General features: G+C 53.7%; 1 protein-coding gene across 1 annotated transcript; it reads left to right on the forward strand.

Annotated features, from left to right (window-relative positions):
- Nucleotides 1–3589: 3589 nt before the first annotated feature.
- Nucleotides 3590–12320, forward strand: TNMD (tenomodulin; the record flags this gene model as incomplete). Its single annotated transcript, XM_082488383.1, is given in 8 exon segments — nucleotides 3590–3610; nucleotides 3613–3705; nucleotides 3833–3967; nucleotides 7293–7433; nucleotides 8227–8328; nucleotides 10200–10353; nucleotides 11546–11718; nucleotides 12111–12320. Coding segments are annotated over 8 exon segments (1029 nt in total).
- Between the last annotated feature and the right edge of the window lie 278 nt (nucleotides 12321–12598).

Here is a 12598-nt window from a genome sequence, read left to right on the forward strand (position 1 = left end):
CCGACCCACACGCGTGCAAGTGCTCCTCTATGGGGAAAATCACTGCCCTCTGCCTCCACTGCAGGTCCTCCTCTGGGACACCAAAGCAGCAGGAGATGGCTAAGGGCTGCGTGAATGTACTGCACGTGTCTCCTGAAGGCGAGGATGACCTTTCTGAGAGATTCACCCACACGAGAGGAAGAGACCATCTGTAAATCTACTGGCAGCCTGCTCAGAGCTCTGTGTATGCAACGGCAAAGCGGGACAGACACCTTGGACTGTGGCTGCAGGACCAAGGGACAGCCACCTTGGACCACAACTGCAGGACCAAGGGACAGCCACCTTGGACCTTGGCTGCAGAACCAAGGGACAGACATCTTAGACTGTGGATGCAACACGCCAGGGAAGCTGTAAGCCAGCCCTCTAGATGTATTTTGGGGCTGAAGCACCTAAAAGAGCAAAGCAAGAGGCATTTCCCCTACTGAGAGACACCCTCAAAAAGCACCCAAGGAGAAGGGGCAAAGGCTGGCGGGGGCGGGTGCAGTGGCCTCCCCCTGGGTGCTGCGGCTCCATGTCGCTCCCCCCGGCTCCATCCAGGAGCGGGTGCCACCACCACCACCACTGACACCACATGAGCCTGCAGCGAGGGCCACGAGGTGCCACGTCCCACAGTAAACGACATGATTTACTCACTACCTATGGAATTGCCCAATTAATTCACTATCCACATTAATATTATGGCTCATTTTTAACTTTACTGCCTCCATTGTTCCAATTTAGTGCTGCTCAGAGATGCTGCCGCTGACCTTAATGGGTTTTTCATTATAACGAAGAGCGCCATATTAATCACGATGGGTTTTCGGCTGGAGGTTGCTGCCCGAGCCCCAGTGCTTTGTGGAGCTGCCTTTAGCAGTTCAGGGACCTATTTTATTTCTGCCGGGCTTCTCGCTCCCCCTCACGCTGTGTGCGAACCTCCGCACTGTCCGGGAGGAATTCCTCGGTCTAACATTTCTAGGCACTGAGATTTTATGCGGCAGTCAAGCCACGCTGAGGATATGATAGATTTTTCTGGGCAAATTGGAGCAAGAAGTAGAAAACCAAAAGGATGCAGCAGTCGTAGCCAATGAGCCTCTTATTGTCCTGTATAAAAATCAAATGCCTTTTAATCATTTCAAATGTTCTTCTGGGTATCAATTAGTCACACATTAATATCAGTATTGCTTCTCTTCCTCAGTTCACATAGATTAAATTCTCCCCTGTCATATACACTCGCGCTCATTAGCTTCAAGGAAAATTAGTGATTGTTCCCTCTTCATTGGCACTGATGGGAGATTTCCATCGGAAGCGCTTTTTATACAGAGAACCTGATTGTCATCTTAAAGAGTTTGAGGTTGTTTTCCCCCAAAATTGCAGCCTTTTCATGGAAAATCCTTTTTTTTTTCTTTCTCTGAAACCCTGAATGCTGAACCTGAGCACTGGGGAATGGGGGGAAAAATAGCCCGTTCCTAACCAGCACGATTCTGTGGTTTCTTTCCCTCTGCATCCCAAGCATCCATCTCCCTATGGGGACCCAGCGGCTGTCGCACAGCCCAGGGGAAGGACAATTTGGGTTGCACCGAGTTTTGCTGCCGCCAAACTCCCCCCAGTTCAGGACTGGATATCTATAACGCTCTCTGTGGAGAGCAGCAGTGAGGCTGCATGCATGCACGCACATGTGTGCGCATCCCTGTGTATGCATGCATCACCCCTGCTCAATCCCGCTGCTTCCCATTCCTCCTGGCCAGCAGTGCCCAATTTTGCAGGCTGCAGCAAAACGAGGTCTCCAGCCCAGCGGCAGGACCCCCCCGCACCTCCCAGCCCCTCCGTCCCCAGCCCTCGCCCAGCGCTGGAAGGGACCGATGATATTTATGGAGTTTTATTAACTCCCAGCCCTGGGAGGTTCTCACCTCTTCCAGCTAATTCAGACGCCCGACTCCTGCCGGAGTTACAGTGATTGCCATTAAAAAGCTTGACATTTACCTTACAACAGTAATAAAATAATAATGCCTAATTTGGTTTACGAGTGGTATTTGCAGTGTTTCCTGTGCCTGGAGTGGGGGATATTGTGAAGATCGCTACTCTGCTGATCAATTATGTCTGCTTAACGGCACTGCTGTAATTCTTTCCTGTAATCATAACCATCTTTCAGTAGAGCTGCTCCAAAGTTTTCCTTTGAAACTGTGATTTTGACAGGAAAAGCAAACGTTTTCAGATACTTCAGTTTCCAGTGAATAACAAAAGCTTTGGAAGTGAAACTTTCTGGTGAAAAGTGGAGAAAGACAAACCCGGTGTCTGCACAGATTTGCTGCATTTAGATTTCCAAAGTCTTTCAGATGTTTTCAAAGGCTGCCTGTGATTGCTTTCCATTAAAAAGTGATTTTTTTCTCTTCCAAATAACCTGCTGTCTTTCACTCGTCGATATAATTCCCTTCTGTTATTGGCCTCTTAAATATTAAAAAAAAAAAAAAAACCAACGGTGTGTTTTCTATCCCCGAGTGATTGCCACCGAGTTAAGGGGCCCTGGAGCAGCCGGGGGGCTGCGGGGCGAGGAGCCCCTGCCACCCCGGGGTCAGGGACCCCAAAGCCCTTTGCAGGGAGCCGATACGCACCGGGGCGCACACACACCCCTGCGCACACACGTGCACAACACTTTCCCCGAGATATTCCGCAACTCCGCTTCTGTCCCGCTTGGATGTACCCGCAGCTTGCAGGCAGCAGTGCCGCGACACACTCGCAAAGCCGGCGCCGGACCCACCGAAAGCCCTCTCTTTTTTCTTCTCCATTTCTCACCCCGAGCAAAACTCGATATGGATTTTTCTTCTTTTCAGTGCAATTTTAATTAGTGCATGATGCGCTCTGGGTTTTTATGAGCTTAAACAGCTTGGAAAAAATAGTGCATGCCAGCTCCTCTACACCAGGGAGTCTCATCCTGTTCAGACCAGAAACTTCACGCTGGATTTCTGAAAGCTTTCCTTAAGAGGCGTTCATTGCCATGAAGAAACGGTACGATTTCAACAAATGGAAATTTTTGAACGTCAGAAAAAAAAAATAATAATAAAAAAAAAATTAGTCAGGAAATTCCTGGCTTGGCCGACTTTGGGGCGAAGCTGCGCGCAAAGGGGGTGCGGGATGGCAGAGCCCTCTGCGGGGGAGAGCTGGGGCTTGGCACTGCGCTGGTGAGGGCTGGCAGCGAGTGCAGGCACGCACACACACACACACGTATGTGCATGCACACCCATGTGCGCACGCGCACACACACGCACGTGCCCGCGGTGCCCGCATCCCCGCAGCCCCCGGGAGGTCCCTGGCACAGCCTGGGCACCCCAGCCATCAGCGCCGGGGCAGAAGCAGAGGGCAGAAGCAGAGATTAAAGGGAAAAAATTGGGATGCTGGATGTGGCCGACGGACACGGGGCGGCGGAGCTCGGTGCGGGCTCGTTTCCGAAGGCGCAAGGGATGGCTTGCGCCCTGCACGCAGAAAGCGCTGCGGGAGCAGCCGGGGCCCGGCAGCGGCGGGGGGAAGCTGGCTGCCGCCGTGGTGGGGGCGGCGGTGACCCAGCCTTCCCCGCCGCATGTGCAGCCCACAGCCTCTGAAACTCCACCTCGGCGCGGGCTGGCGTCCTCGCACACGGAGGAGACCATGGGAGGGACGGCTCGGGAGAGCCTGGAGGACTGCCGCTTTCTGGACGTAAGTTCATGGCTTGCTTTGCCACCGGGCAGCTTGGCAGGGTGATAAATGTCCGATGTGCACGTGTACTCGTCCCTCCTTGAACCACCAGCCAACCTCTGCCTGTCCCTCTTTTGTCATTAATTAGGCAGAAGCATCCAAGACGCGAAAGAGGACCTGCACCAGATACCAGATCTGCGGACTGCTCCTCGGCGTGCTGCTCGTTTCTCTCATTCTGATTTTTTTTGGTGCCAAGTATCTCTGGAACCCAACACCCAGAAAAGTAAGTGAAAACTCTCTGATCCAACGTTTCTGAGTGCCACTTCCCCAGACAGAGCTGTCCCCGTCCCGTCTCCCCCCCCCACCTCCCCGACTCACTGAAACTTTTAACTACCCCCCGAAACCCAGGCAGCTTTACAAAGTGCATTTTCTTAGACCACAAGTATTCATGGGACTTTTAAAAATCTTTGTATTATTCATAACTAGCTTTTACTTTATGCAGGCTGGTTTTTTTTTCCTCTGTCACCGCATTCTTTCCCTAACTGACAATTACAGGGATGGGAGCTACGCCATGAAGAGTTAAAGTTACTCTTATTTCACCGGCAGCAAATTTTATGACAAGTAAGAAAATATTTTCCATTTCATTTCAATTATCTTGCCAGAAACTGGTGGAAAAGTCATTATGCCACCGCATAAAGAGGGGAGAAAGCCAGGACGCAGCGGTGATTGATTGTCATGGATTATATTTCTTACTTTAATGTGTCTGCAATGTGAGGGGACGGTGAGATGGATTAGCTTTTGGAGGAGCTTCTGCTAACTGGATTGTGCTCGTTTATTCCCAGCTACCCAGATGGACGCTGCTGTAAGAGCTGAGCGTGCCGGGGGCGGCACCTCTGCCCGCTCCGGCCAAGATCTTGGCAATTCTGCCAAAACCCTTGGGGTTTCTTTGTCCCATACTCCAAGAAAATCACTTAACCTTGAAGCCAACAGCCTGCCCGGTGCTCCTCATCCTCTCCTCCTTTGAGTTTCCGTGCTGATCCAGGAGGCCCCGCTTCACACCCTGCTGCCGGCAGGTTTTGCTGACTCTCAAGAATGTCTCCAAAATTCCCGTGCGCAGCCAAGGCGGCCTCTTTTCCCACGGTGGCATCTCCTCTCTCCTCCCTGCCCCACGCCGGAGCCACGCCAGCCCGGCCAGGCTGCCCTCCCGCCGGGCAGAGGAAGCACCCCGCTCACCAGAGACTTTGTCTTCTTATCAGCGGGTAGAAATAAATACCCCCAAAAATAAAAGGAAAAGCAATAAAAGCCATATGTGCCTGCAGGCTCCTGCCAAGACGGTTATAAAGTCTCCACTGTTCCTCGAAAAACAGGGTGCGTGCCAGCCGCGGGGGGAAGAGGCTGTTAACCCCCGGAGGGGAGGTTTTCTCTGAGCTGGTGGCACAGAGCCATTGCCGCAGCCTCGGAGGGGTTGTCCAGAGCACCGGCCATTGGCATCCTCACCAGTGGGTGTCCGTCAGTATTTCTGAAAGCCCTTCGCAACGCCTGGTGGGTGGGCAAGCACAGCACGACGTCGCAGGGAAGCAAAGGTGTTCTCACAGTGGAGCAGCACGCTGATGCTCGGTGTCCGGAATCGCCGTGTCCCCTGCGGCCGCAGGGCATCAGCTTCTCCAGTTGGCCCAGGAGTCCTCTGGGAACGGCAGGATGGAGGAGGCTGGAAGTTCCTAACGCTCAAAAATATAAACCAAGGGGAATTAAACTCTTCAAAGAACAAAAAACCCTTCAAGCTCCCTTCATGCAACCGGAGAGCGGAAAGGATCTTTAAAGACTTGTTCCTCCGAGGGGTGGCCTCGGACACGGCGCTGCCCTCTTGCACAGCAGCATCCGCGCCGGCCGGCACTGCCGGCGAGCGAAGGCAATGAGTCAGCTAACGAGGGGCTTGTCGCGGCCTCGCAGGGGGATGTATTTCAACGATCCGCGAGCAAGTGTCATTTTTAGCCCTATAAAACATCTCGCAGCTCTCTGAGCAGCACAGAGCCAGCCAAGCCCAAATGGGTTAGCTGGCCACTGCGCTGGCAAAAGTAATTCTTCGTAAATGGAGAGGCACTTGAAGGTAAGGTGCCACCCGGGATCCTACCCTCCTAGAACTGATTTACGGCACCGTGCGCATTTTGTCAGTCAAAACCAGCAGCCTTCCAACCATTTTAGGCTTCAGACTATTTTTACCATGCCATAAAATCCATTGACAGCCATATATCTTTATAAAAGCCTCCTGCTGACTAACCGGAGATGCGCATGGCTGCCAAGGCGCACATCGCTCTTCTAAGCAGGGGCAAAGGTACCCGGCAGTTCTGCGCCCAGGCTTCCTCCGGAGGTTGCAAAACAGGGGATGCTGATGCTGAAGATATTGCTAAGAGGCTTTGAACCCCGTGATGGGGAGGCATGTGCAAGAACCAGGGGACCATGAACGGGGTGGCTTTAGGTTGGGACTGCAGGCAGAGCCCCTGCCCCTCACCTGGGCGCTGCTGCAGGGTCGGGGTGTCCCTTCCCCGGCTCCACAGCCATGCCAGGGGACGAACAGAGCTTTCCCATCCCCGTGCCTCCATCACTCCCTGCTGCCCTGTGGACTTGAAGGCTTTTGCACAAGCCCTTTGCTTCCGCACGACACCGTTTGATTTGGGAAACGAGACTCCCCAAGGCTCGCCAGCTCTCGCTGTGCCAGCACAATCATTTTTGTGCTTCAAATAGCATCTGCCACTACTCATCCTTTAAGGGTCAGGCATCCACGGAGACTGGAGGGCTGCCGGGCTGGCTGAGTACGGCAAGCACCTGCAAGAAGGAGAGGGCTGATCCACCCCCCCGGCACTGCTCGCCCCAGCTCCCCGCAGGGATGAGTGCCGCCAGGAAGCCGGCTGCTACGCCCCGAAGCTCTTCAGCAGCCCTCAAGGAGGGCTTTGATCCGCAGGCAATCCCTGATCTCCTCCAGGCAGAGAGAGGCTTTTACCTCTGCCTTTCCAGGAAAAACAGAAGGTGCAGAGATGGAGCAAGCGGGCTGGGGATGACGTGATGGAGCAAGCGAGCTGGGAACACAGTGATGGTGCACGCGAGCCAGGGATGCAGTGATGGAGCAAGAAGGATGGGGACACAGAGGTGGAGGAAGCGAGCCAGGAATGCAGTGATGGAGCAGGAAAGTTGGGGACACAGTGATGGAACAAGCAAGCCAGGGAGAGAGGAAAGCGAGGTCCCTCGGGCTCAGGACTTCATTCCAGCCTGAGACATAACCAGGCTCATGCCACAGAAAGCACCGGCAAAGGCTGAGCTGTGGCAAAGCTGCCGGTGCAAGCGTGGGATGAGCATCTTCTCCCCAGGCTTGACACACATGTCCTCCCGCAGCCTGGCCCCATCCTGCCCTTCTTCCCAGCCCTGGTGCCTCTCCCTGTGCTATCCAGACGATGGTCCTGGCTCAGAGCCGGGTCGTGGGGAAGCAGCCGGCCCCGTGGCAGGGTACCCAGCACCAGGGGTCAGGCGCCCAGCACCAGCCTGCTCACCCACCGGCCGGCATGTGAAATCAGGTGGGGGCAGAGCCAACCCCTGTGCCGTTTTGGCCCTCACAGGTTTACGACATGGAGCACACGTTCTTCAGCAACGGTGAGAAGAAGAAGATTGTGTTGGAGATCGACCCACTGGCCAGGACGGAGACCTTCAGAAGTGGGAACGGCAGTGAGGAAATCCTGGAGATCCACGACTTCAAAAACGTGAGTCCGGCAGGGTTTGTCCCCGGCAGCCTGCCCACTGTCTTGCAGCAGGACCAGCAGGATCCCTTAGGACACCACGGGGTCGCTGGAGCAAGACCTAGGATGATGAGGGAGAACGATGCCCAGATGCACTCTCTAGGGATGCTCTCAAAGGAAAGGAGATGTGTATCTACATAAGCTTCCACCGGTATTTAATAATGGCGTGGTTCAGTTCCAACGAAATACATCTTAAAAGCAAGACCTAGTTATTGGATTTACCCTTGAAAAGGAACGCAATCATCATAAATCTATCCGAGCTCAGTACATTTGTCTGTCTGGAGAGCATTAAAACCTCATGACAATGTTGTAGGCTCTCTCTGAAACCTAATTAAAATTTGTAGGGAAATACCTTGTGCAGTGACATATGGCAGAATTTTCAGCTAATAGCCTAGCAGGAACTGGGGGCTGAATGTTCATATAACCATAACGGTCAGATGCTATTCTGCATATTTTTATTTATGATAACTAGAGCTTGTGATAGTTATAAGGAGAAGGGGAGCAAAGTAAAAATTTTATGACTGTCTGCCTTCAAATATTTGTAAAAAGCCCAATTCTCCCAAACCATAAAATGCAATATCCCTTAGGAGAACCTGTTAGTACATCTTAGCACCGCTGCTGAACAGAGTTTGCACAAAAACACCAACAGGAAAAATACAACTGAACCCTCCTCCAGCTGCACCCTCTGTGCGATGGGGTTATTTATCATCTTGCTTTGCCCTGATGGCTTTTTTTGGCGTTTGTTTTGATGCTGTAGGGAATAACTGGCATCTTCTTTGTGGGACTTCAAAAATGTTTCATCAAAACCCAGACTAAAGTCCTACCTGAGACGACAGAGGCCAAGATCCCCGAGCTTGAGGTAGGTGAATAAAACAGGAGACCCCTTTGCCCCGGTGAAACCCACCCCTCTCCCCGGCGCTGGGAGCATGGCCGCTGTCCCCACCGCCCTCCCACCTGCTCCAGCCTTCCCAGGGATGCTGCAATAAAGAACTAATGAGTTGCAACCGCTTCATAAAATTATCTTATTTCAGAGGATTGCCTCTAAAAACAACAAGTGGAAAGAGACGGGATTAGACAGGCGGCAGACAAAAACCTCTCGGCACAATACTGGAGATCAAGAACAATAATCCTGTTGTAGTCAAAAGGTCGCAAGGCAGCTCAGGATTAGCAGGCACCAAAAAGTCAATCAAATTGTTTTCTTCAAGAATTGAGCCTCACGTTCTCAAGCAGAAGGAGGCAGAAGTAATGAATTTAAAAGAGCAGCCGCCTTTGAGAGATGCGGTTTGAGAAAGCGCTTGGCGTACAGCCCTGGGATGTGGGACGCGCCAGGCTGGGGCCACCTCCCTGTCCTGCACGGACCTCCCTCCCATCCACGTGCCTGATTGCTCCTTACGCCCTTTTCACTTTTGCCCACCGCATCCTGCTGCAAGGAGTTGCGCACTTTGCATGCTGCGCGGACACAGTGTTTCAGTCCATATTTTAACCCCTCTCTGACTGCGTAACCTGGGCTGATGGCTCAGTCCCTTGAAAGCAGTTGTCCCCTGTCCCCGTCCCCATCCCCGAGGCCCCGGCCGTGGCACAGCCCTGCGGCACAGCCCTCCCACCTCCCCGTTTGCAAGATGAAGGCTGTTAGCAGATTGAATTCCCCCCCAAGGAAGCTGTTGCAGATAAAATGCCAGCAGGACACATGTTTGAAACGAAGCGTGGGCAGAAACATTTCCCTGAATCATGACCCAAATTCCCAGACACTGCTTCTTTGATTATGCCGTAAGAAGCTAATAGATCTTTTCAGCTACTGTCGTAAAAGGGATATGACTTCCCAGGCTTTAGCAGAACTTAGCCCCAGGTAGAGAGTCGAAATGTAAAACCCAACGAGATAAATGCAGATTTAAGATGTAGTCATCTCCTCCCAGAGCCTGTGCGCTGCCAGGTCCTTCAGGCAGCACCTCCCCAGCCCCGCGGCTTTCAGCAGAGACTCCGAAAACAACACAGACTGGGTCAGGTTGTGTTGGCGCTTTCCTAAGACTTCCCAAAGCCATAAGGAAAAACTCTATAAAAGAGAAATACAGCTCCAGACGCCTTCTGGAGAGAAAAAATGCCATTTGCCAGCTTGCTCTATGGGCTACCACCACCAACATAGACAACGTTGCCTTGGCAGATAGCTCAGCGCAGACCCATCCAATAATCTTTATATATCTCCCTCCCTAAGCGCCTGCCAAAACACACCATGGACTAATGCAACGGCAGAGACATGTGGTATAAATTACAGAATATGGCCGTGCAAAGAATTTCTGCAAGGAATAAATTAAAGTGTTCGATCACAAAATCAGTAGCAGAAGGAGGGAGAAATTAAGTAGTAAGAGCAAAGCAGAGAGGAGATGTTTTAATCTTGGGTTTGAAATGAGCTGGGGCGCTCCAGAAGGCTCTTCCAGATGGTAGGGACTGCACAGGAGAAGGCTCTTGGAGCACGATGAACGGAGGGAGGAGAGAGAGGGGTGGTGTTGGCTGAGAGCGGGCAGGAAAGATAAGGCTCATGATGGGTCTCCCTACACGAGGACCAGCGGGATATTGTGTGTGCACCCAGCAAGCACCACAAGCTGAGGCAGATGAAGCCCAGCTGCTCTCTGGGAGGGGAGAGGTGCCTCTGGGTAAGCCAAGGGGAGGGGAAGCAGCCTGCGGAGGGGAGGGGGTTTCTCACCACGTCGGGGTGAAATCTCACTCTTCTTCCAGGGAGAAGAAATCACAACCACCTACTTTGAGCAGTCTGTGGTCTGGGTGCCTGGGGAAAAGCCCATTCAGAACAAGGAGTTCCTGAAGAGCTCCAAAATCTTTGACATCTGCAGAAACGTGACCATCTATTGGATCCACCCCACACCAATAGCAGGTACAAGGAGACATCTCCTCCCTGAAGCACTCATGAGCCCCTTCGCCTGGAGCAGCCCTGCCACCCACCCATGTCCCCCCTGCTGTTTGCCCTGGTGCAACGTGGTGGGAACCCATTTCCGCAGCCTCATTGTAGGTCTCAGACATCAACACAATGTTGGCCACAACCGCGAGAGAGCATGGCCAATGCAATAGCAGGGGCTGAAGTTTCTCTCTGCAAAGCCCTTGTCTTTGCCGGCTCCCCACCGCCCGGCGCTTTACAGAGTGGCCACCCTCCTCATAATAAGGCAAAAAAACCCAAACCCCTTTGTACCTGCAAAGAAGACAGCCCTGCTGGAAACTGGGACGCCTAAATTCTCATCACCGCATGAACATCAGAGCATGAGCAGACACCTGCATCTAAATCACACAACGGGGTTGCCACCTCCAGCTGCTCACTACACAGCCCTCGCAGAGGTTGCGGCCTCTGAGATCCGCCGGCGTAATTACCCGATCTCTCTAACCCAATTCCGTCTGAATGAGCTAGTTTAAAAACTCCTACCAAGAAAACTCCCTCTGCTCTGCAGCCACAGAGGTGCAGAGGCACGTCTTGTCCCCCGAGAGTACCAGTCAGCTCACGGCCATCGATGGTCCCAGGAGCAAGTGGCCATCAGAGGTCCCCAATGCGGAGGGAGGCTGCTGGCCCCTCTGTTTCCTCGGTCCCTGCTGTTAAACCCTGCTGCAAAGAAAATTAATGTCACTGTGGGTTTTACCTAAGCCACCAACAGGGGCTGTAGCTGAGCATAATCTGCCCCAAGTCACGGTGCTTTGCTGGGGCTCAACAGCAAACAGCAACAGCCCCAACAGCAGCAGAGCCCACCATGAGGATGTGCTTCCCCGCACCCACAGCCCCATGCAGGGGATGCCAACACCACCTACAGGGACCTGCCACCTATGACCACATGGAGGGGACGGGACATGTCTCCTCCACTCTCTCCTCTTGCCATATTCTCTCCTGCAGCCTTTCACCCAGGCTTAGTAAGAGCAGAAGGCAATGGAGCGGAGCTGGTTTGCTGGTGGGGCTGTAGGTCAGAGCAGTTTCCTCCTCTTCTTGTACCACGGCACCAAATTTTGGTAGAGACATTAATGCCTGCTGCTGCGTTTGTCTCCCTGCTCCCTGGTTGTTGACAGCAATGTTTGGGCTCTTCCTGTAGCTCCTGAGCTGGCCGACCTCGAAGGGACAGAAGAAGAAGATCCTGAGCTGCTTGTGGACAACCAGAGCTGGTTGGATGGGGGAAGTGAACATGAGGTGGAGAAAGACGTGCAGCCAGGGCCCAAACGCCGGGCACGGCAGCTCACTGAGGAGGACCTGCCTGTCAACGACTACGTGAGTGCGGGGAATCACACCCTGGGGTGCCCTGGCCATGGTCCCAGGGTGTCCTGGTCATACTCCTGGGGTATCCTGGCCATGTTCCTGGGGTGACCTGTCCGTAGCTCCTTGGGATGTCCTGTCCATGCTTCTGGGGTGTCCTGGCCATATTCCTAGGGTGACCTGTCCATAGCTCCTTGGGATGTCCTGTCCATGCTTCTGGAATGTCCTGTCTATGCTTCTGGGGTGTCCTGGCCATGTTCCTAGGGTGACCTGTCCATGCTCCTGGGGTGCCCTGACTGTGCTCCTTGGGATGCCCTGTCCACGCGCCTGGGGTGCCCTGGCTGCCCTCCCAAGGTGTCCTGGCCCTACATCCCCCTCGCTGTGCTGACGTTGGCTCTTCCTGGCAGTCAGAGAACGGGCTGGAGTTCCACCCCTTGTGGGATGAGCGAGGCTACTGCTGTGCCCAGTGCCGCCGCGCCAACCGCTACTGCCGGCGGGTCTGCGAGCCCCTCCTGGGCTACTACCCCTACCCCTACTGCTACCAGGGCGGGAGGGTCATCTGCCGCATCATCATGCCCTGCAACTGGTGGATCGCACGGATGCTGGGCAGGGTGTAGCACGCCCAGCACCCAGCGCTTGGGTGCTGTCCTGCACCCCCCTGCCGCGTCGCCACCCATCCGGATGCATCCTGATGGAGCCGACGCGCAGGTCGTTACCTGCTTGATTGCCGATGAGCAATGTGAACCCACCGGCCACGGCACCCTCACCGTGCCTGTCTCCCCAGCATCCTGCGCTGCTTCTGCGGGGCTGGAGGAGGCCGTGCTCGAGTGCATCGTCGCCACGCTGAGCAGCAAGAGGCAAACAATAAACGTCTTGTATGAGCGATTGCAAAGAA

Source organism: Vanellus vanellus, assembly GCF_965231255.1.
Source record: "Vanellus vanellus genome assembly, chromosome: 10".
In the NCBI taxonomy this organism is placed as follows: domain Eukaryota; kingdom Metazoa; phylum Chordata; class Aves; order Charadriiformes; family Charadriidae; genus Vanellus; species Vanellus vanellus.